Genomic DNA, 21,141 nt, shown 5'->3' on the forward strand with positions numbered 1-21,141 from the left:
GGGCTGGGTGGTCTCTCCTCCTCACGGATTCGCGATGCCCTGCCCCCTTCTCTCGAGACCACCACCTAACAGCTACGTCTGGACCAAATGTCTGCATAATGTGGTAAAGCTGCCCTTTCCCAGTCGTTCAGTCTTAGGCACTTTCTATCACGTTCCTGCTGGACACACGAGGACTTAGCTTCTGCATCCCCTCCTCCGTCTGTCTCCCTGTACTGGGATCACTTTCTTCTGGTCATTTTCTCCCATTTTCTGGGGGTGAGAATTCCTCATAGTTGATGGTTAGTTCTTGTATATCCTATAATGTTCTTACCTCCTCTATTTTAGAAGATTTTTCTCAAAAGTACTCCTCAACCCCTCTGATAAATCTATAATAAGCGCATCTGATGTTTAATTTCCAGGATCTTCTTTGTTTTCTCCCTCTTCCTGCTCTGTAGCACCATCCTTTCCCTCTCACGGCCACGCTGCGCTCCAAGGACAGAATTGTTCAACAGTGAGAGGTACAGGCTGGAAGGAGAAAAAGGAGTCCAGCTGGGGGACCTGGGGAATTCAGGTGGACAAACAGCCCAGAGCAACTCTGTCCCATAAAATATAATGTGGCCCAATTATGTCATTTTAAATTCTCTAATAGACACAGCTTAAAAAATAAAAAGAAAGAGGTTGGAATGAATTTTAAGAAAGCATTTTCTTTAACCCAATAGATCCAATACATTTTTATTTCAACATATTATTGACACAAAAACGTATCCATGAGTTATTTCACATTTTTTTGTGCGTCTTCGCAACTGGGTATGTAATTTACACTTCAGCACATCTGGACTCGCCACATTTCAAGAGCTGCACGCGCTGGACAGCTCAGGTCAGCTGCAGGCTCATTTCAAAGCTGCCCTGGCTCCCCCAAGAATGTCCTCCAGTCTTTCTGGAACCTGACCCCCAGCTCTGGCCGCCCTCCCGGCCCATTGCTCCTTCCCAGATCCCCGTCAGCCGGGCCTCACCGGCCCCCGCCTTGGACATCACCCGTATTGGTGCATTTGCTCCGGGTTTAAGCCCTTTGAAAGTGCTGGTTCCCCAGGGATTGCCCCGTCCATCTCTCCACCAGGTCTGGTTCTGTGACTGGCATCCTTGGGCTCCACATATGAGCCCAGCTTTGCTGTCCCAGCCTCTGTACCCTGGGCTACTGCCCAGCCGATCAGCCTCTCAACCCGGCTAGAAAGGCTGCAGCCTGAAGGTTTCAGGAAAGCTCGGACAGGGCTCATCCCTGAGATCCTGAGCCCTGGAGCCGGCAGGCGACCAGTTTCTGCCCAATCTCTAACTCTGGGTGGGGCGCGCCTCCTACGTGTACGGGCAGTTCTGGTCATGACTGGCTCAGGAACTGGGGTGGGCTGGGGGGCTGCTGTGTCCAGGGTCTGAGCTCAGCACCTCTGTACTGGCAGAGAGAAGGCAAAGCCAGGATGAGGCAGGACAGGGGCCCCCAGTGGTCAGGCCAGGGGCCAGGGGTGTGGAGTGAGGCCCAGGGCATCCTGGGAGCTCCGTCCGCCCCAGCCCTGAGGGAGGGGATGGGCAGGTGTGCCTGGTGAGTCAGCCCTGGGCCCCGCTGCCCTCCCGATGACTTCCAGCTCACACAATAGCACGATCGGGTCACTGCCTTTGGCTGCCGCTTCCGTTGCTACCCAGGGACTCAGCCCAGGGACCTCTAGGGACAGAGGGAATCGGCTGTGAGAGGTCTTTGTGTAAATCTGTCCTCAGGAAGGAGCCAGGGTCACGGAGAGCAGGGCTGGCCCAGGAGGAAAAGGAGCCGGTCCGACGAGCTTGGACCACTGGCCTCTGGGTGTGGGAAAGTGACAAGGAAAGCTTATCTAAGTGGTGTGGATTGACCGTGCATTTTAAGCCGGTTTGCAGACAAAGGAGCTTGAAAGTCTGAAGTCCAAGAGAGGAACCCAGTGATGGATGTCTGGGCCGGGGACCTCCCCCATCATAAAATATCCCTGTAGCCGAGAAGACAAACCCAGATTCCTTTTAGGAAAGTTAAGCCACATCGTTGGGGATGACAGTGATTTTTTTTTTTTTTTTTGGTAGATAAATATATCTCAATCCTAGGAAGATTTTTGAATTAAATATATAGATGTTTAAACGAATTAAATTATAGCATTAATATTTTTGAGATAAGAAACTGTATATTTGGTAGTTCATGTATTTATAAAATTTAAGAGAATTTGGCTTGTTAATTTAAAATGTATAACTGAATTTAGACTTTTGAATTTAGGTTGGAATCTTAGCAAAAGTATAAACAGCACTGGAGTATCTAAGAGAGGTTAAGACTTAACCATATTTATACGTTTAATTTATTAGATTTCCAAAGACTACTTAAGTACTTGGAAAGGTTTGTTAATTACATAACTTAAGCACTTAAAAAGGAAATTTAATTAATAGACATATAAATGAATTTAAAATACTTAAAGGAGTTTAATTCCATTTTTAAATGAAAACAGACATTAATCAAAGTAATTAAAAGGAATTGCCTAATGCTGGGTTTGTAAATAGAATAAGAAGATTTGTAAGCTGGATTTTAAAATTTAAGGAAGAACCAGGGTTTGGTAACTGTATGTATGTGTGTGTATATATATATATATATATATATTTTTTTTTTTTTTCGGTACGCGGGCCTCTCACTGTTGCGGCCTCTCGTTGCGGAGCACAGGCTCCGGATGCGCAGGCTCAGCGGCCATGGCTCATGGGCCCAGCCGCTCCGCGGCATGTGGGACCCTCCCGGACCGGATCACGAACCCGTGTCCCCTGCATCGGCAGGCGGACTCTCAACCACTGTGCCACCAGGGAAGCTCCAACTGTATATTTTTTTTAACTCATGTAACTTCCTTTCGGATCTTTTCTATTCTGACACATGCTACAAGATGGATGAATTTTTAGGACATTATGATAAGCTCACAAAAGGACGAATACTATATGATTCCACCCATATGAGGTCCCCAGAGGAGTCAAACGCACAGAGACAGAAAGTAAATGGTGGGTACCTGGGACTGGGGAGAGGAGCTGGGTAGTTAGTGTTTTTAACGGGGACAGAGTTGCAGGTTGGGAAGATAAAGAAGTTCTAGAGACAGATGGGGGGCGGTGGTTGCACAGCAACGTGAATGTACTTAGTGCCACCGAACTGTGCACTTAAAAATGATGAAGCCGGGGCTTCCCTGGTGGCGCAGTGGTTGAGAGTCCGCCTGCCGATGCAGGGGACACAGGTTCCTGCCCCAGTCCGTGAAGATCCCACATGCCGCGGAGCGGCTGGGCCTGTGAGCCATGGCCGCTGAGCCTGCGCGTCCGGAGCCTGTGCTCCGCAACGGGAGAGGCCACAGCAGTGAGAGGACCGCGTACCGCAAAAAAAAAAAAAAAAAAAGATGAAGCTGGTAAAGTTTGTCATGTGTATTTTACCACAATTTTTAGAAAACTCACAATAGGTCACAGGCCACATGTGGTGTCTAGTTTAAAGGATTTTCCAGAAATGCTGTGGTGGATTAGAAAGATAAGAAATAACAGCTCTACTGAACGAGCCCCTGGGCTCCTTTCCAGATGGCACGTGATCGTAATCCGAGATGCAGACCCAGGGGCCGGTGGTCTGTCCTCCCACAAGGTTTCCATATAAATCAAAGTACCACTGGGACCTGGAATATACTTTGCGACCAACGTGCGATTATATGCCCGGGCCTCCTTCCGAGTGTTTAAGGTGGGTTTGGTTTAACTCTCATTAAGCCAGAGAGAAGGATGTGATTTTCATATTTCACAGCTTCCCTTTTTCTCTCTTGTTAACCAACAAATATTTGCTAAGTTCCTACAATATCGGGGAGCACAGTGTTAAGAACTTTGAGAAAAGTTTTTAGGTTGAACCTTAAGAAATTGTCAACATTCAACCATTCTGACCTGGAAAAAAAAAAGGCAATTTTGTATGGTTCAACCTGCTCTAGAGTTGTTGACAGTCTGACGGGAGAGAGGAGACACAGACACACAGAGAGGCTGGCTAGCAGCAGCTGGGCACAGATACACGCTGAGGTCTTCCCGGAGGGGCAGTGTGACTAGGGAGGGCGTGGGGAGGAGGCTGGGACGCGGGCCTGATGCGCAAAGTCACTCTTATTACAAAAACGGCCGCAGAAGGGAGGTGGGAGTGCCTGGCAGAGCCTGTCTGTGGGATTGTGAGAACCTAGTTTTGATCAGGAGACGCCGAGGACCTGAGGGGCCAAGGGCAGCGGGATCGATCGCGCCGGCTTCTGGAGTTTGGACGTCATCGTGTCTGTGGGCAGGAAGGAGCGGATGGGCCTTCCTAGCAGCAAAGTGAGGAGGTGGAAGCCCACGTCCGGGAAGGACGGATGGTTGAGGGGAGGCAATAGGCAAGGCAGCGTGGCTGGCAGTTCCTACTCGGCGCAGCAGGGCGCTGTGAACCGGGGGCCCGTGAGCCCCTCCCGGAGGAAGAGGTGGTGCGGGGCTGCCCGAGAAAGGCAGGAGCAGGTGATGAGGTGGGTGGGGGATGGGAACACAGACGGAGACAGAGCTGGGCTGACCAAAAGCCGGAAAGACGATGGAACTCCACCTAGACTTTTGAAAGCAGAAGTATGGATGCGCTAACCGTTCCCAGTCAAGCAAGCATCTTTTTCAAGGGCCTCCTCAAGGCACGTCAGGGGTGAAAGGGCTGAGTCCACTCTCCTCTCAGGTTGATTCAAGCAGAGCTAGTAGACAAATATTGAGTACCTACTACCAAACACTGTTGGCAACACAAGATCCCCACCCACGTGGAACTTCATTTCAGCCCTGCGAGGTGTGTGTGTACAGACGGTAAATAATAACCAGAGAAAATCAGGGAATTATCCAGGATGTCAGAAATTGGTAAGTACTGGGGGGGGGGGGAATAAGAGCAGAATAAGGGTGATCAGGATGGCCAGGGAGGCTTCACCGAGAAGGCTCTCAAGGAATCTTTCCAGATGACCTCGATTACGAATTCAGTATTCTGCACCACCCACCGTGCTGTTAACTGACTTCGATACATTCTAAAAATTGACAAACAGGTTCCTAACAGGCGTTTTTGATGGAAACATTGACTAAAGATAAAAGTATGTTCTAATACCACCAGAAACCAAGCAAAGTCAGCAGCAGAAATCTCTCTCCTAAATATTTTTCTACAACCAGTGCAACCGATTGGACACTGATTTTTATTCACCCAATTTTGGTCCATGCCATTTAAAAAATAAAGAATTTTTAAAAATGTACTTTTCGGTCCGATCATTCATATCCACTGTAGAACATTTGGGAAATATTAGAAAGTGTGAAGAAAATAAAATGTCACCTTAAAATAATTTCTAGATAGTTTTATAACCAAGGTCACCACTCACACCTAAAAAAAAAACCCAAAATACAAAACAACAGCCCTAAGGATCTACCACGGGGAGTCAAAGGCTGCACCACAGTAGAGACGGGCTTTCTGCAAGGAACGAGCCAAAGCACTTCAGCAAAGATGTTGCCCCTAAACCTCCAACACCGAATGTGACCGGTGACGAATTAACGTCTATTTGGACATCTGCATTCTGGTTGGGCAAATATGTTCATTGGTTTCATTACTTCAAGGTCATGCCTTATTATTATTCTCTACTATTCATGGCCTTGGAAGGGAGCGCCTGGTCTTTGTAGAAAGGAATTCTGCGTCTGAATTCCATCTGTGACTAGACCCATGTTCCAGGTTGAAATTGTTTGAACCAGGGCTCCGTGGTCCCACCAGCAGATGTGGTCTGGAAACTCGGATTACCAAAGGCTTCATTTAGATAATAATTCAGCACATTAATCTATTTTTCCCTTTTCATTAAGATCATTTAACAGGCTGTACAAAGGTTCTAAGCATTTTACGTTATTATGCAAAGCAGCTCACCTCATCTACACGTATGATAACGTCTAACAGTCATAGTATCACCCTTAAATGGCTGAGCAGAGAGTAGGTCTGCACCCGTGCTTCCAAGGCCATGAAGGCACAGGGGTTTCAGGACTTGGCGGAGGTCGTGCTGCTGGAGTGACCCAGGTCAGGCTCGGGCTTAGATCCAAGGTGGACGCCAAAGTTGCAGTTCAACAACCAGGAAGGGAGGACCGCCGCCTCCGTGGCCTTGGGGTTTCCCCAGGCCGCGACCTACTCTTCCAAGCCTCAAGTACAAGCTCGAGTACAAGGCTCTGGTCTTCGGTTGCTGACTTCGGCTGCAGAACCTGGTCCCCGAGCTGAGCTTAGGAGCTGGTCAAATGCCCGTCCCCTGGGGAGGAGGCCATGCATTTAGACACAGTCACCGTTTTTTGGGTTTTTTTAAACATCTCTATTGGAGTATAATTGCTTTACAACGGTGTGTTAGTTGCTGATGTATAACAAAGTGAATCAGCTATACGTATACATATATCCGCATATCCCCTCCCTCTTGCGTCTCCCTCCCACCCTCCCTATCCCACCCCTCTAGGTGGTCACAAAGCACCGAGCTGATCTCCCTGTGCGATGCGGCTGCTTCCCACTAGCTATTTCACATTTGGTAGTGTATATATGTCCATGCAGTGGGTTTTTATACCAGCCGTCGGGCCCATCCATCTTCAGTAGTGACTTCCAGTCAAGTAACAGGACCTCCCCCCCAGGATGGACCATCACCGTCTTTCCAGTTAGCTTGTGAGGCTGGGAGCTGTGCTAGGAGAGATCCAAGTGGAGGTAGAGGCAAATGAGGATTGGTTTGGTGTTTTGTGTTTTAAAAGAGCCCATTCTAGTCATCGACAACCAGATGTTTCTCTCCAGACACGGCACAGAAAGGGCAGGCTGTGAGGCTGCAGGAGGTGTGCACACAGAGTGGGAGGCAATAGCACCTGCCGTGCCGGCCCCACTCCCCACAGGAGGTCCCGGGAGCCCCTGCCCTCCAGCGGGTATCAGCGCAGTTGAGAAGCTCGTGGAGGAGTGTTTTCTCGCGGATGGAGCTGTTACCCTCCAGGTCTGAATCGCTGTATCCGGCAGTGGGGTACCACCTGCTGAGAAGAGGGTGCTCTGGGCTGCATGTCTGCATCTGGCCCCCCAACAGAATCTGGTGGTGGAGGGATCCCACTTCTCCAGTTTCTTCCTTTAGGGTAGTTTGCTGTACATGGAAAAGATTGTCATCAAACCTGTCATCTGATGATACCCTACTTAAGAACTTAGGAGACTATCATCGTTCCCCTAATATGGCAGTGTCTTGATTGAAGAATTATACTTTTAATTTTCTTGGTCACCTTCCTCGGAACAAGTGTATATTTTTAGTACGTCCAACTTTTTCCATTGCCTCTAAGTTAAAAAATATTTGTATTGCAATGGTTTTTTGTAATATTTGTAATGCAGTAGAAAACCGCATTTTCTACCATGAAAGAGGTAGACTCTTAAAAAAACAAAACTTTCTTTTACAATCCATTCAAGTCGTCGGCATCACCACATAGCGAGAGCAGCCAGAGAACCGTAAACACGTTTGTCGACCCTCGGAACCTACAGTAACGTGTGCATATTAACTAGGTATGCGGCCCCTCCAGCGAAGTGCTCGGAAGAGGCCACCCGCTGGCCCGGGAGGTGTCAGGAGTCGGGCCTTCGGGCGGCGGCAATGAGGGCGTGAGGGTGGAGCATCCTGAAGGGGTTAGCACCCTCATCAGAGCAGCCGGAGGGCTGCTGGCTCGCTCTCCACCACTGGAGGGTCCAAGTCGGAGGTCTGCAAACTGGGAGGCCCTCGCCAGAGCCCTGCCAGGCTGACGCCGCCACCTCAGACCTCCAGCCTCCAGAACCGTGAGGAGTAAATCTGTTTCCACCCCACTCGGTTACGGTATCTTGTCACAGCGACGGCAGCTGAGACAGGGCAAAGGTCTTCAGGACCTTTGGTCGTTGGCGCGTTCAGCTTTTGCCTGACGCTCGACGGCTACGGCGCTGCCAGCTGGGGCCGAGAAAGGTGAGGGCTTCCTCCCAGTAACGTGGAGAAAACCGAGGGGTGTCCCCCTCAAGAGAGGTGACTTCCAGGGATGCGGGCTTGTCAGCTACCCACGTGAGGATGCGGTCGAGCATGGCTTTGGGGCTGCAGCTCCGGGAGGAGGAGTTGGCGGGAGCAGCACGTCTTCAAACGCTGGACGAGGCTGAGCTCTAAGGGGGGGGGGGGGGCGGGTTGGCTCTAAGACCGCAGGCTGAGGACCACGCTCCCTGAGGGCCTCCTGGGGCCAGAGCTCTGGGTGGGGCCCCTGAGGAAGCCCACGGGGAGCGAGGGCAGGGTCCCGCGGGTCACGTGACACACGGAGGCCTGGCTGGCGTCCCCTGTGGTCGTGGCCACAGCACACGGTCCTGTCCAGGGCGCCACCCCAGCTGACCCCTCACGACCCGCACTACAGAGGTGGAAGCAGCCCTACTGACTTGGGCGCAAACGCTCAGAAAGGCTGGATAATTTGCTTGAAGTCATGGGGCCAAGAAGGACGACCCAGCACTCCCACCGGAGCGGCCGCGTCTGCACAGGGGAGGCTGTTTCTGGGGACAGCAGAGGGCACCCGGGCCAGGTGTCAGAGCGGAAATGATGTTAATTACGTGAACCAAACACTCACGGATGAACAATGCTGGATTCTAGTGAGCAACTGGCCAAAACTAGACCTGTGTCTATTGAAAAGTAGCATTTTAAAAGAATCCTTTCAAGCTTTTTCATCCTCTCAGTTCTGAACTTTGGTCTTGAGAAATTATTCTGGCGCTGGGCGGTAGAAATGGCGAAAAGAGTAGATTATAAACCAGTCAGTATGCAGAAACCAAAGACAAAACGGTAAGGCACCAGAAATGCTTTGTTGGGAAATGTCAGAGTTTCAGGAGATACAAAGATTCTAATTTACAATTGAAGACTTTAATGTGTGAGGCACTTTGGAAGAGAAGATGGACAGTTTTAGCTCCTAGAAACAGGATTTAATGGCATTTGGCAAAAGCCACTCGTGAAGAGCCTGGTAGCTCCAGACTGTAACGCACAGGCCGTTAATGGAAAATGAAGCCACGTTTAACGCAAACTAATGAGCAGAATCGACCTTACTGTCCTCTGCTGTCTGTGCGAAGAGGCAAGGGAACGGCAAAACCAGATTTGACCAGGAAATCTCTGGCCAGGCCTGGACAGAGCGTCGGCGGTCCACACTCCAAACCACACGGGGACCCTGCCTGACATCCCCTCCCCCGCACCCACTCTATCGACAGGCTCAGACTGGGACTAGCAGTTCACGCTCCGCTGGCCCACCTGGTGCTAGGACGTCCCAGAGTGCATATGTCCCGGAGTGCATAGATACGAATCCTGATCGACCCCACGCAGCTGGAGACCCCCACACGGTCGTTTGAGATGAAGAATAATTGTCAATGGCAACTCTAAGCCTTAAAGAAGTTCCTGAAGCCAAAACGTGTGTCTGTAGTGTGTCCTTTAACTGTTTCCTCCTGAATTGCTGTGTACATCAGTGTTTCTGCTGTCCAGGCACTCACGCTGTAGAGGGATTCCCGCAGGATGTCGACGTGTACACACAGCAGGCAGATCAGAGAGTCGGGAAGAAGTGGGATTTCCATGACAATGTCCAGAACCCGCCTGTTCTGGCTAAGGTGACGGTCCGCCTCACTCACCTGGACAGCTCTGTTCTTATGTAACTAGGTGCCCCCAACCTCAGGTCCCAGACACCAGATGTCTAATTTCAAGGGCAACAACTAAAGATACAATGATCTCACAGAGAGCAGGAATGGCAGATTCAGTGCAAACTCTCACCACATACCTTACATCTCCTGGAAGCCTCCCCGGCCGGTGTTGGGAGGGCGTGGCCCCAAAGCCAGAGTCCTGGGCTTGTCACCTGCCCCACGAGGCACCAGCCGTGCCCCGTGCGATCACCTGCCCCTCACCTTCTCCATCTGTGTGATGGGGACGATCCCAGGACGGCCTCGAGGAGCTGGGATGAGGATGCCATGGCCGGCCCAGAGGGGGCGCTGAGCACACGTCAGCCGTGATCAGCCATGGGGGTGCCAAGGCCGCGCCCTGTGGCTCTGTATTCCCGGTGCCCAGTGCCCTTGGGGGCTCCACAAAGGCTTTCCCGAGCGCACGGAAGGCAGGCGGGACAGGGGAGAGGAAAGCTGGACGGGGGAGAGGAAAGCTGGGGGAGGGAGGGCTAGCTGACAACAGTCTGGTGAAATATTTTTAAGACATAATTTCCAAAGAGTAAAGGTAAGAGTAAAGGCAAGCTTGAGATTCCGGTTTCTCTTGGAGTCGCTCTCATTAAAATTATTTCAAGATAAAAAAATGCGGCGGTAGAGAAAGAAAACACACGAGTAGTAAATTTGTTAGAACACCTCTCTAGAAACGCTCCCCACTTCGGGCACTGAGAATTTCAGGAAAGGCTGCAGGGGCTCCTGTCCCATCGCTGAGTCCGAGCTTTGCCACAGATGAACACACACAGAGTCGTGTCATAATACTTTTTTATTACAATATCCAAAAAACTGAGTATGCAAGTTTAGGAGGCCTCAAGACCCCTTCCTCAGCTGTAGGAATGTGCCCATCTCAAGAGTGTATATTTAAACTATAAAGGAGTTCAAATGTAAAGAAAAAAGAAAATGCAATTTCTTCATAAACATTCTGTGTCTCCTACTACCAATCACATATCCTTTTGTAAACCCTGAAAAATTTCCCTGTAAAGCAAATTTTTTATATATATATAGTGTATGTGTGTGTGAAGTGTTGGTCGCTCCCCTTTCCCAAAGATCAGCTGTTTTCCTTAATCATCTGTATTAGTGTCAACAAATGGCTATAGATACATATTACTTTGAGAATTAAATACATCATTGTGAGATTGAAACGAGCCGCAGGGCAAGAGGAAAAAGCACTATATGCAGATGGCATCTCTTGGGGGAACATTTCCGAAACCTCTGTCTTTCCAAGTCTCCGGACCGACTTTCCAGGACCTCTTTTCTTTATTGCAGGTGCAGCCCCAAAGGCACTGGACAGCTTCTTCCCTCCCGTCTCACCCGGTGGTTCCAGTATTGCTACGAGTGCCCGGGGTCACCCCCGGAGAGTCTGGGAGCTGTGTGAACGCAAATGACACAGATCCAGGGATGCCGGGACCAGGACAGGTGGTCCCTGGGCAGGTGCCACCCAGGGCCCGGCCCCGCTGTCACGTGCGCTGTGGCTCACGGAAGTAAGGGCGGCTCCGGTGCACCCAAACCGCGCCCGATGTCTTTAAAGGGGGGGTTGGCTGGCACGAGCGATTTGAACAGACTAAGGCTGGCTCCCACAGAGAAGGAATAAAGTGATCTGACTCGTCCCCTTTCACCTCCCCGTCACCAAAACCGTCCAGGAGGGCCTGGGACGGCAAAGGAGGGCGGATGGCAAACGAACCGACCCGGACAGAAAGGGAAACCAGCTGGAGAGAGCAAGGACGGGGCGGCCACCGGGAGCGGGCCTGCGGGAGGGCCCGGGCCGGGGCGCCTTTCCGGGGCGCGTCCACTGGGCTCACTGCAGCGCCCGGACGAGGTAGAGCTTCTCCCCGTGCTCGCTGGTGAAGATGGGGGCCTTCTTGTAGTGATCCACCAGCTCGTCCATGGTGTGGAAGCGCCGCTGCCCGATGCAGTAGACGTTGTCCACCAGCTGCACCTTGAAATGCTTGTTCTTCCCTGATGCTTTGAGAGACACGGAGAAGTCACTGGGCTGCAGAGGAAAGAGGACACCAGTTACCACCCGGCCCTGGGCCACGAGCCACGAGCCACGAGCCACGAGCAGGGCCGGGGGCGGGGCACCGGGCTCTGCGTCCATGCCCGGGGCGGCTCCTGGTCTTTACAACGACCCAGAGGTCGGCTGAGATGCTCGTGTTCTGCAGTGAAGAAAACTGACACTTTGCTTAGTAGGGTTTCGGTGCTAAATGTATTTCACTATTTGAAAACTGGAGACTCGTTGTGGAATGGACAGCACCATTGTTAACCGCTGTTAAATCTTCATTTCCCCAAGCTATTTCTCGAATTTGTAAAAAGTCATTTCTATACAGGCAGCAGCTAGAAGTTTCACTTTCTCTAACTCCTACCACTATTAGAAGTTCACCCAACAGCGTGGTGCTGGCACAAAAACAGACACGTAGGTCTATGGAACAGAAAAGAGAGCCCCCAAATAAACCCACACACCTATGGTCAATCAATCTACGACAAAGGAAGCAAGAATATACAATAGAGAAAAGACAGTCTCTTCAGTAAGCGGTGCTGGGAAAGTTGGACAGCTACTTGTAAAGAATGAAATTAGAACATTCTCTAACATCATATACAAAAATAAACTCGAAATGGATTAAAGACCTAAATGTAAGATTGGAATCCATAAAACTCCGAGAGGAAAACACAGGCAGACACTCTGACGTAAATCGTAGCAATATTCTTTTGGATCTGTCTCCTAAAGCAAAGGAAATAAAAGCAAAAATAAACAAATGGGACCTAATTAAACTTAAAAGCTTTTGCACAGCAAAGGAAAAGAAACCATCGACAAAATGAAAAGACAACCTACTGAATGTGAGAAAATATTTGCAAATGATGTGACCAATAAGGGGTTATTTATATATATCCAACATATATAAACAGCTCATACAACTCAATATCAAAAAACAAACGACCCAATTAAAAAAATGGGCAGACGAACGGCATAGACATTTTCCAGAGAGGAAATGAAGGTGGCCAACAGGCACATGAGAAGATGCTCAACATCGTTTAATCATCAGGGAAATGCAAATCAGAACCACAAGGAGATACGACCTCACACCTGTCAGAATGACTGTCATCAAAAAGAACACAAATAACAGATGTTGGGAGAGAGCGTGGAGAAAAGGAAACCCTCTTGCACTGTTGGTGGGAATGTAAATTGGTGCAGCCATTGTGAAGAACAGTAGGGAGGTTTCTCAAAACACTAAAAATAGAACCGCCATATGACCCAGCAATTCCACTGCTGGGTATATATCCAAAAAAAAAAAAAACAAAAACAACCCCAAATGCTAATTCAAAAAGATACATGCAGCCCAACGTTTCTTAGCAGCATTATTTACAATTGCCAAGGTGCAGAAGCAACCCAAGTGTCCGTCAACACACGAACGTATAAAAAAGATGTGGTACAGATATACAATGGAATACTACTCATTCATAAAAAAGAATGAAATTTTGTCATTTGCAGCAACATGGATGGACTCGGAGGGCATTATGCTAAGTGAAGAAGTCAGGCAGAGAAAGACAAACACTGTATGATCTCACTTACACGTGGAATCTAAGAAATACAACAAACTAGCGAACATAAAAAAGAAGCTGACTCACAGATATAGGGAACAAACTAGTGGTTACCAGTGGGGAGAGGGAAGCGGGGAGGGGCAATATAGCAGTAGGGGATTAAGAGGTATAAACTTTAGGTATAAAATAAGCTACAAGGATATACTGTACAACAAGGGGAATATAGCCAGTATTTTACAATAACTGTAAATGGAGTATAACCTTTAAAAATGGTGAACGACTACACTGTACACCTGTAACTTACAGAATATCTTACATCAACTATATGTCAATTTAAAAATTAAAAATTTTTCTAATTCTCAGCTATTTAAAAATAAATATTTTAAGAGCAGTGGAAAATTCTGGTTGCATTTTAACATGGTTCATAGTATCCCAGAGGTGGCTATACTATGGTTCATGTACAGATTTTATTGAGAAATGTTTAAATTTGTGATTATGTCAGTGCCCTAGGTATATGTGAATATATTATATCTTAGAAAGATATTATTACTTTTATTAAAATTAGTCTTTCATCTCATTTATTGAAAAATATGTAGGGTAAGACACTGAATGAGGAATATTCTTTGCGAAAAAAGTATTGCTGAATTCGATAAACAATTATTTACTGAACACGGACTCACACCAAACAGGCCATGCCCTGGCTGCGTGTGCATGAGAGCACAGCGTGTATGCTCTGCATGGGCTTCTGCTCTCTTGGAAGTGACCATCCAGTGGGGGAAACGGATAAAGAAGGAGCTGGTACATAGGCGCAAACTGTGCTGAGTTCTGCAGAGAGAAAGGAGGGAGTACTGAGGTGGCACAGGGCATTTAAACTTGGGGCGGGAGGTCAGGAAAGGCCTCCACAGAAACCGGACCTGGGCCCGAGACGCGCGCTGGTGGGTGAGCGCTGAAGAGGGGAGGGGGGACGTCGGTGAAGAAAGGGAGAGGGTCCTGCCTCTCCGGAGGCACTAAGTGGCCGGCGCGGCTGAGGGAGAGGAGGACGGACACTGGCTTCCCTCAGCGGCCTCAGAATAAAACCCAGCCGCCCACCGCGGCCCACCAGGGCTGTCACCTGTCCCCGCTTCCCCAGATCCGACCGAGGAGACAGAAGGATGCCCCTCCCAACCCCAGTCCCACTTTCACTCCTGTTCATGTGGTTCGAGCCAGCCTTTGTCCCCCTCCTTGGTCGACCATTCCCGTAGGTCTCAGCTCACAAGCTGACCGCCCTGGAGAAGCCGATAAGCTCGGCCGCCCTTGGCTACTGTCCAGCAGAAGGCGTCCTGACGCATCAGGCCGGGTAGGGCCGCGTCCAATCCACGGCTGTGTTCCGCAGGGAGCCCTACGAATGGTGGCAGCCGGATAATCCAGGTCTAAACTGAATTCCTAGAGCAGGCTGCCTCCTTTCTCCAAACCCAGGAACTTACTGCTGGTGAGCACCCACCAGCCCGGCCCCTGCTTCGCATCCCTCCCATCAGGACAACACCAGCAAGCACCCCGCCCCCATCCACCGGCTTTTACGCCGACTCTGCAAACATTCGATTTAAGGTGTACAAATCTTGCAAAACAAGAGATCATTCCATATGAATGAATGACAACTCAGGGAAATGGGGGTCTGAGAAAATCCAGCTCTGGGGCGGGCTGCCACCTGTCACAGCTGTAGGCAGAAACGCATCTCAGAGACACATGGATTTATAGTTTGTATTTGTGTGTCCCTTTGCCCCAAACCAAACAAATAAAAACAAATCTTTAAGGGAAAAACCTCACCTTATCTCCATACTAAACCCAGGGCTTGACGACTTGGAGGAAACCCAGGAAGAGACAGGAAGTTTTATCTCTGATTCGGCCTTGGGCTACGTATTAGTTTCAGAATCATGGCCATTAGAGGATTAGGGGCCCAGAGCAGGTGGGGAAGGAGACACAGAACTTGAAAATTATTTCCCCAGCTTGATCTCTTAGAAATGAATCACCATGGGGTGAAGATCTTCTGAGCCAGCCCAGGAGGGCGACTGCAGATGGGGCGCAGGGACCTTGGACGGCCCCTCAAAAAAAAAAGGAATCATCACGAACGCTGATGTCACGATGACCCTGTCAACCAGCTAAACAGCACAGGACATTCTAAGTAATCGTCCCGCACAATTCTCAAATCACTACCATCTTCCGGAAACTGAACACGATGGATGCGAGCTGGCCTCGGTGTTTTCAGTATTCCCGCCCAAGGTGCATGTTGTATACGGTTTTGAAAATAGAACAAACTAAAACAGGAACCGCCGGACAGGTGCTCTGCACAGGATGGCCCGGAGCACCGGCCCTGGGGCCACTGTCACACGGTGATCAGTCCTGGTGGGTGAAGGAGAAGCTCCGTGGGCAGTCACCACGCCCCTGGGTCCAGCAGCACATACACACTAGGGACCGCTCAGCTCTCTCCCGGGGCTTCAGGTTTTTGTGAAGGGACGTTTAGTTTCGAGCATCTGTTAATTTTTATAAGCACATACATTCTGTGCCATGAGTCTGTGCCTTCAGATAAGGACAGAAGGCGACTTCAGTTTCATAGTTTAGCACAAGCCAGGCACTGGGCTCCTTTTAGAGATACTTTAATCAATTCACAAAGTGGCATCGTACGGAGGGAGTAGGGAGTCAGTCAGAGTCGGCGTGTGATAGGCTCAATTTTAATTAAGCCCCATGATCCACAGACGATTCTGAATTTGTTTTTAATTTAAGCTCCTTCATTTAACATCATGGTGTGTCATGTGCGTATGTGCCTTACAGCAGTAAAACCAATGCAGCAGAGAAAGTACTTTTTAATTTCGTGGGCTCCTGAGTAGAAACCTTGACGTTAAGGACATAGAATGAACTAAATTTACGTCAAGCAGGGCTGCTGAACCTTTCGGGCAATCACAGTTCAGCAGGGTACATTTTCCAATCTACGTACTAAAATGCACTGTTACGTGTTACCACTAAATCCTAAACGAAGCCTGAAGATGAAATGGATCAGTGGTTCTCAAACTGAGCTCCCAAGACCGCAGCATAAGCGTCTCCTGGGATCTGTCAGGTGAAAAGTCGAGCTCTCAGGCCCCTGAGCACGGAACCCCTGAACCAGCAGCTCTGGGGCGGGGCCCAGACATCTGTGTTTCAGGAGCCCTCCCGGGGACGCGGATGCAGTTTGAGAAATGGGCTCTGAGCCAACCACCAGCAGGGTTTTCAAATGCTCAGAGCCACGAGGACAAGACAGGAATGAGCTTTGCGGGCTAAGGAGCCTCTCGAAGGAGGCGGCCCCGCCGGGCCAAGCTCACCCCCAGGCGGCGATGCCCTTCTGACTCTGTCCTGAGAAGTCAGGCCCTGCTCTGGACAGTCCCTGTGGGGAAGCCCCCAGAAGAGACAGCAGGGACTCTCTTCCCTTCACACCGAGCCGGTCCCCTGGATCTGACGGAGACGCGGCTGCTCCAGGCCCGGAACGAACTTGCCCCGCACGATCCCTGAGAAGTCGGCCCCATCGGCCTGGTACACGAGGGCTGCGATCCTTCCAGGCTCAGCTCCCAGCCTCCGGGGAGTCGAGTGAGGAAGGCCGGAGCCACACTCACCTGCACGGGCGGGGGGTGCTGGCGGGAGGACTCAGCGATGCTCTAACCCTAAGCTTGTCACAGAACCGTGACAGGTGTCTGCTGGCCTGTCTGCATTGAGAAAGAGGACCGAAACCCACCAGCCCAGCAGCTGGGGCGCGAATGACCTGGAGACACAGGCCCACACGAGGGAGTGCTGTGCGCCTCCCACGCTGGGTACAGAGTGAGTCCCTCATCCAGAGCCAGCAAGCCACGGTCATTTCCGAGGCAGGGAGAGAGCTGTACCGGGAACCCCTCCCGGTGGTGGGAGCACGAGCCGGAACTGCTGCGGGCCTGGACACAGGGTCTCTGCACCATCGAGAAGCTGAAGACGCGCTTTCTCCAGGACCCGGCTGTCTCACCCCAGGGCGTGCTCGGGTTCAGAGGAGCGTGTACAGGTGCAGCAGGACTACTCACGCTGGCCCCAGGTGCCGACATGCCTCACGTCCACCGCGGGAGTCAATAAACACAGGAGGGGACGCTTCATCACACAACAAAATGAATGCGTCCACACGGACTGAACGATCTCACGAAGTGTGGACAAAAGAAGAAAGTAAGAACAGCCACAGTGCGATATCAACTGTACAAACCAGAAGCAGGCAGAACCCAAACACACAAACATACGTCTAAAACGGTAAAGAAAACGACCAGCTCCCAGTGAAAGGGAGCAGTGATCTCTAGCAGGAGGTGCAGTGCAATCAGGAGGCACATACAGGTATGTGAGTAGCTTCCAGAGGGCCGCCAACGTCCTATCTCTTGACCTTGACCTGGGTCCTATTTTTTGACCTTCCTGACCTGGGTTCAACAAGTACTTTTTAAATGAAATTTTTTTGTGTATTACGTGTCACAATGAAAGATGTTCTAAAGGTGCTGAACTTGAAACTGGAAGACTGGGCTTGGCCACTAGTGAGTCATGGGGCGGGGGCACATCCCTCTTCAAACACGGCTCCACCCTCCTGTCCACCCCCACCCCGACGTCCCCTCTTTGGGGACACCAATTACATGTATGTTAAACCTCTCACTTGGTCCTGTAAATCTTAGTTCTGTTTACGACAACAGAATACCGTAAACTGGGTGGTTTAAAAATGACAGAAGTGTATTCCTCACAGTTCGGGAGGCTGGAAGTCCAAGGTGAAGTAGCCAGGAGATTCAGTGTCTGGTGAAGACCTGCTTCCTGGTTCACAGCCAGCCACCCTCTCACTGTGTCCTCATGTGGCAGAGGGGCTGGGGAGCTCTCTGGGGTCTCTTTTATAAGGGCACTAATCCCATTCAAGAGGGCTCCCTCCCAATCCCATCATATTGGGGATCAGGCTTCAGCCTATGAATTTAACAAGGTGGGAAGTTGGGGGGGAAGGACAACATGCAAACATTCGGTCTGTAGCAAAATCTCTATGCTCTTTTCTGTATTTTCTGTCCTTTTATTTTTTTGCACGTGTATCCTAAAATCTCTCTTCCTCTGAGCTATCTTCCTATTTACTAATCCTTTCTTCAGCTGTGTTTAATCTGCTGTAAACCCACCAAGTCCTTAATTTCAGTTACTGTATTTTTTAGTCCTAGGATTCTCACTTGATTCTCCCTTATTACTTCTAATTCTCTGCTCACATTCATCTTGCTGAGTTTCTCGAACCTATTTATCCATATATCTTAAAGACTGCATTTCAAAACTCAAAATCTGGACTTCCCTGGTGGCGCAGTGGTTAAGAATCTGCCTGCCAATGCAGGGGACACGGGTTCGAACCCTAGTCCGGGAAGATCCCACATGCCACAGAGCAACTAAGCCCACGTGCCTCAACTACTGAGCCCCCATGCTGCAACTACTGAAGCCTGCGCATCTAGAGCCTGTGCTCTGCAACAAGAGAAGCCGCTGCAATGAGAAGCCCGCACACTGCAACGAAGAGTAGTCCCCGCTCAACACAACTAGAGAAAGCCTGTGCGCAGCAACGAAGACCCAATGCAGCCAAAAATAGAAATAAATAAATAACTTATGAATAAATAAAATAAAAACTCGAAATCTGTGGGTCTGTTCTAATGTCTTCCCCCACCCCTTTGATTTTGGTCATCTAGTTTTGTCTCCTGGTAATTTTTCTTTGAATGCTGCATATTGTGTATAAAAAAAAATCAAAGAGACACTTTGAGGTTCTCAATGGTATTACTGTCCTCCGAGAGGGTCTGCTTTGCTTCTGCACCCAGGGTGGGCAGGGCACCTTAGTTCAATGAGGGATGTAACTGATTACAGTCTGGTGTTATTCCCAGTTTGCCTTTGATCCCAGTGTATAGATTTTTGGGGGCCCTGACCTCCCATTTCTGCCCCCCAGCACCATAGACTACTGAAGGTCTACTTCTCTGCTGCTCTGTGTTTGTCTCAATGTTTTGTCCAGCTATTCTAGCTGTTTTCAGAAGAAGCACCAGTCTGTAAGGAACCAGTCCACCATGAGCAGATGGTCACGTGACACGGGCAGGCGGTGACCCATCCAGGCCCCAGTTCTCCACCACAGTCGTGCTGCTGAGAAGCAGGAAAGCTGAGTCACTGGCTCCACTACCAGGCTGCCTGCTCTCCTATTTTGGCTCCTTTACTTACTGGCTTTGAGACCTTGGGCAAGTTTCCCAACAGTTCTTCAGTTTTTGCAACTATGGAACAGAGATAACTCCTGAAACTGGGAAGAGACTGGGGCAGTTGAATAAACTACAGTAATGTCAGAAGCACAGCATCTTTGGGGACGTTTAAAGCAAAACTGTCACCTAGTGTCCCTTCTTTAAGCTCCTTCTATGAAGCTTTATAAAGACAGCCATCAGCATCTCGTCGATTTTTTAAAACGGCTTTCAATTAAAGTCTCCAGAGAACATACTTTCCACATCACCTACGAGAGGCCTACGTCCTATCACAGAAGCACTACACCGCACTGCACCCTGACCACTGTCATCAGTGCTTGTCTACATGGCTCTCCTACGAGGCTCTAAGCGTTCTGAGGGAGAGGCTCCTTCTTTCTTATTTTTATATATTTGGGAGAAAAAACTGGGCCTCATACATAATAAGCACTCAACAGATGGTCGCTGAGCGAACTGGCCCGGGAGTGACCGAGGCTGTACAGACCCCTACGTCTGCCACCTGGTACCTCTGAAGTCTCCTCCTGGGTTTCAGCAGAAGGAAAGGAACATCGCTGACATGAAAGCCACCTGTCTGTTCTCTCTTTAAACACAAAGGGCAAAGCACAACCTCCTGAACTTTAATGTTCAGTTCCAGTTGTCTCCTATCTTATTATGGTCCTGTTTTCTACCTGGGCCACTCGTACTATGTGTCTACCGCTGTGTAACAAATCTCTCCCAAATCCAGTGGCTTAAATAACAATTTCTAATTGGGAATCTGGGAGTGCCTTAAACCTTGACTGACCTGGGGCCGCCAAGCTCCATCAGGCTGTAGGGAAGACATGGGCTGAGGCTGCGGTCATCCGAAGGCCCAGCTGGGGAGGCAGGTCCACATACAAGGTGGTCCGCTCACATGAGCCGCTCGGAGGCCTCCGTCTCCGGTCTTGCAGCATCCCCATGGTCCTGCCTCAGCACCTCCACAACGTGGCGGCCGGCCCCCCACAAATCAAGCGGTCCCAGATGCAGCAGAGCCACATGCACGTACGACCCAGTCCCGGGAGTCGCCCAGCACCTCTCCTACCACATTCTATTCATCAGATGTGAGTTAGCAAGTGACACCCTGCTGACGGGGACGCCGTCGCCTCCACCCTTTGAAAGGACGGGTATCAGATGATTTGTGGACATCTTTTTAAGCCACCACGGGACCGCAAGTTGTTAAAGTTGTCTTGGGCTGGACTAAAACCTAGACTGGGTCCTGTACCTGTTTCCAATTTTGGAACACCTAGCTTCCGTCCTCCCTTCAATCCTATCTTCCTGCTTCTTCCCACTGTCCAAACTTCCCCATGGTTCCCTTTCTCCTTATTTGGTATAATTTCTCTTTGCAGAATACTGTGCTAACTTTTCAAATTGAATTCAAACATCACATCACTTCTTGTTCTCTCCTTCCCTCGGACTATTCTTCGAAGAATTGACTTTTCTATTCTCACAGGTTTTGAACCTGGGGTTCTGAAGAATTATCTGTTCGTTTAAGTCATTCACTCACCTGACATTTTCGGAAGTCATTTTCCAAGGGGAGTGTGAGGACAGCTGATAGACTGACAAAAAACCACCCTCTCTCAGGGCTTTTATCATCACTATTTTTGTTTTTAGATTTTAGGTCCCTATTTGAATATGAAT

The 21,141-nt window shown here is 49.7% G+C and overlaps 1 protein-coding gene across 5 annotated transcripts in view; it reads right to left on the reverse strand.

Moving 5' to 3' along the window:
* Positions 1–10,460: 10,460 nt before the first annotated feature.
* The window catches only part of NCK2 (NCK adaptor protein 2), a 131,753-nt gene continuing 121,072 nt past the window's right edge, over positions 10,461–21,141 (reverse strand). For all 5 annotated transcript variants that reach the window (XM_079941029.1, XM_079941028.1, XM_079941031.1 and 2 more), the window contains one exon: positions 10,461–11,702. In XM_079941029.1, coding sequence (XP_079797155.1) covers positions 11,508–11,702 — 195 coding nt within the window. In that variant the 3' untranslated portion in view covers positions 10,461–11,507. The remainder of the gene's footprint in view (positions 11,703–21,141) is intronic.

Source organism: Stenella coeruleoalba (assembly GCF_951394435.1).
Source record: "Stenella coeruleoalba genome assembly, chromosome: 13".
In the NCBI taxonomy this organism is placed as follows: domain Eukaryota; kingdom Metazoa; phylum Chordata; class Mammalia; order Artiodactyla; family Delphinidae; genus Stenella; species Stenella coeruleoalba.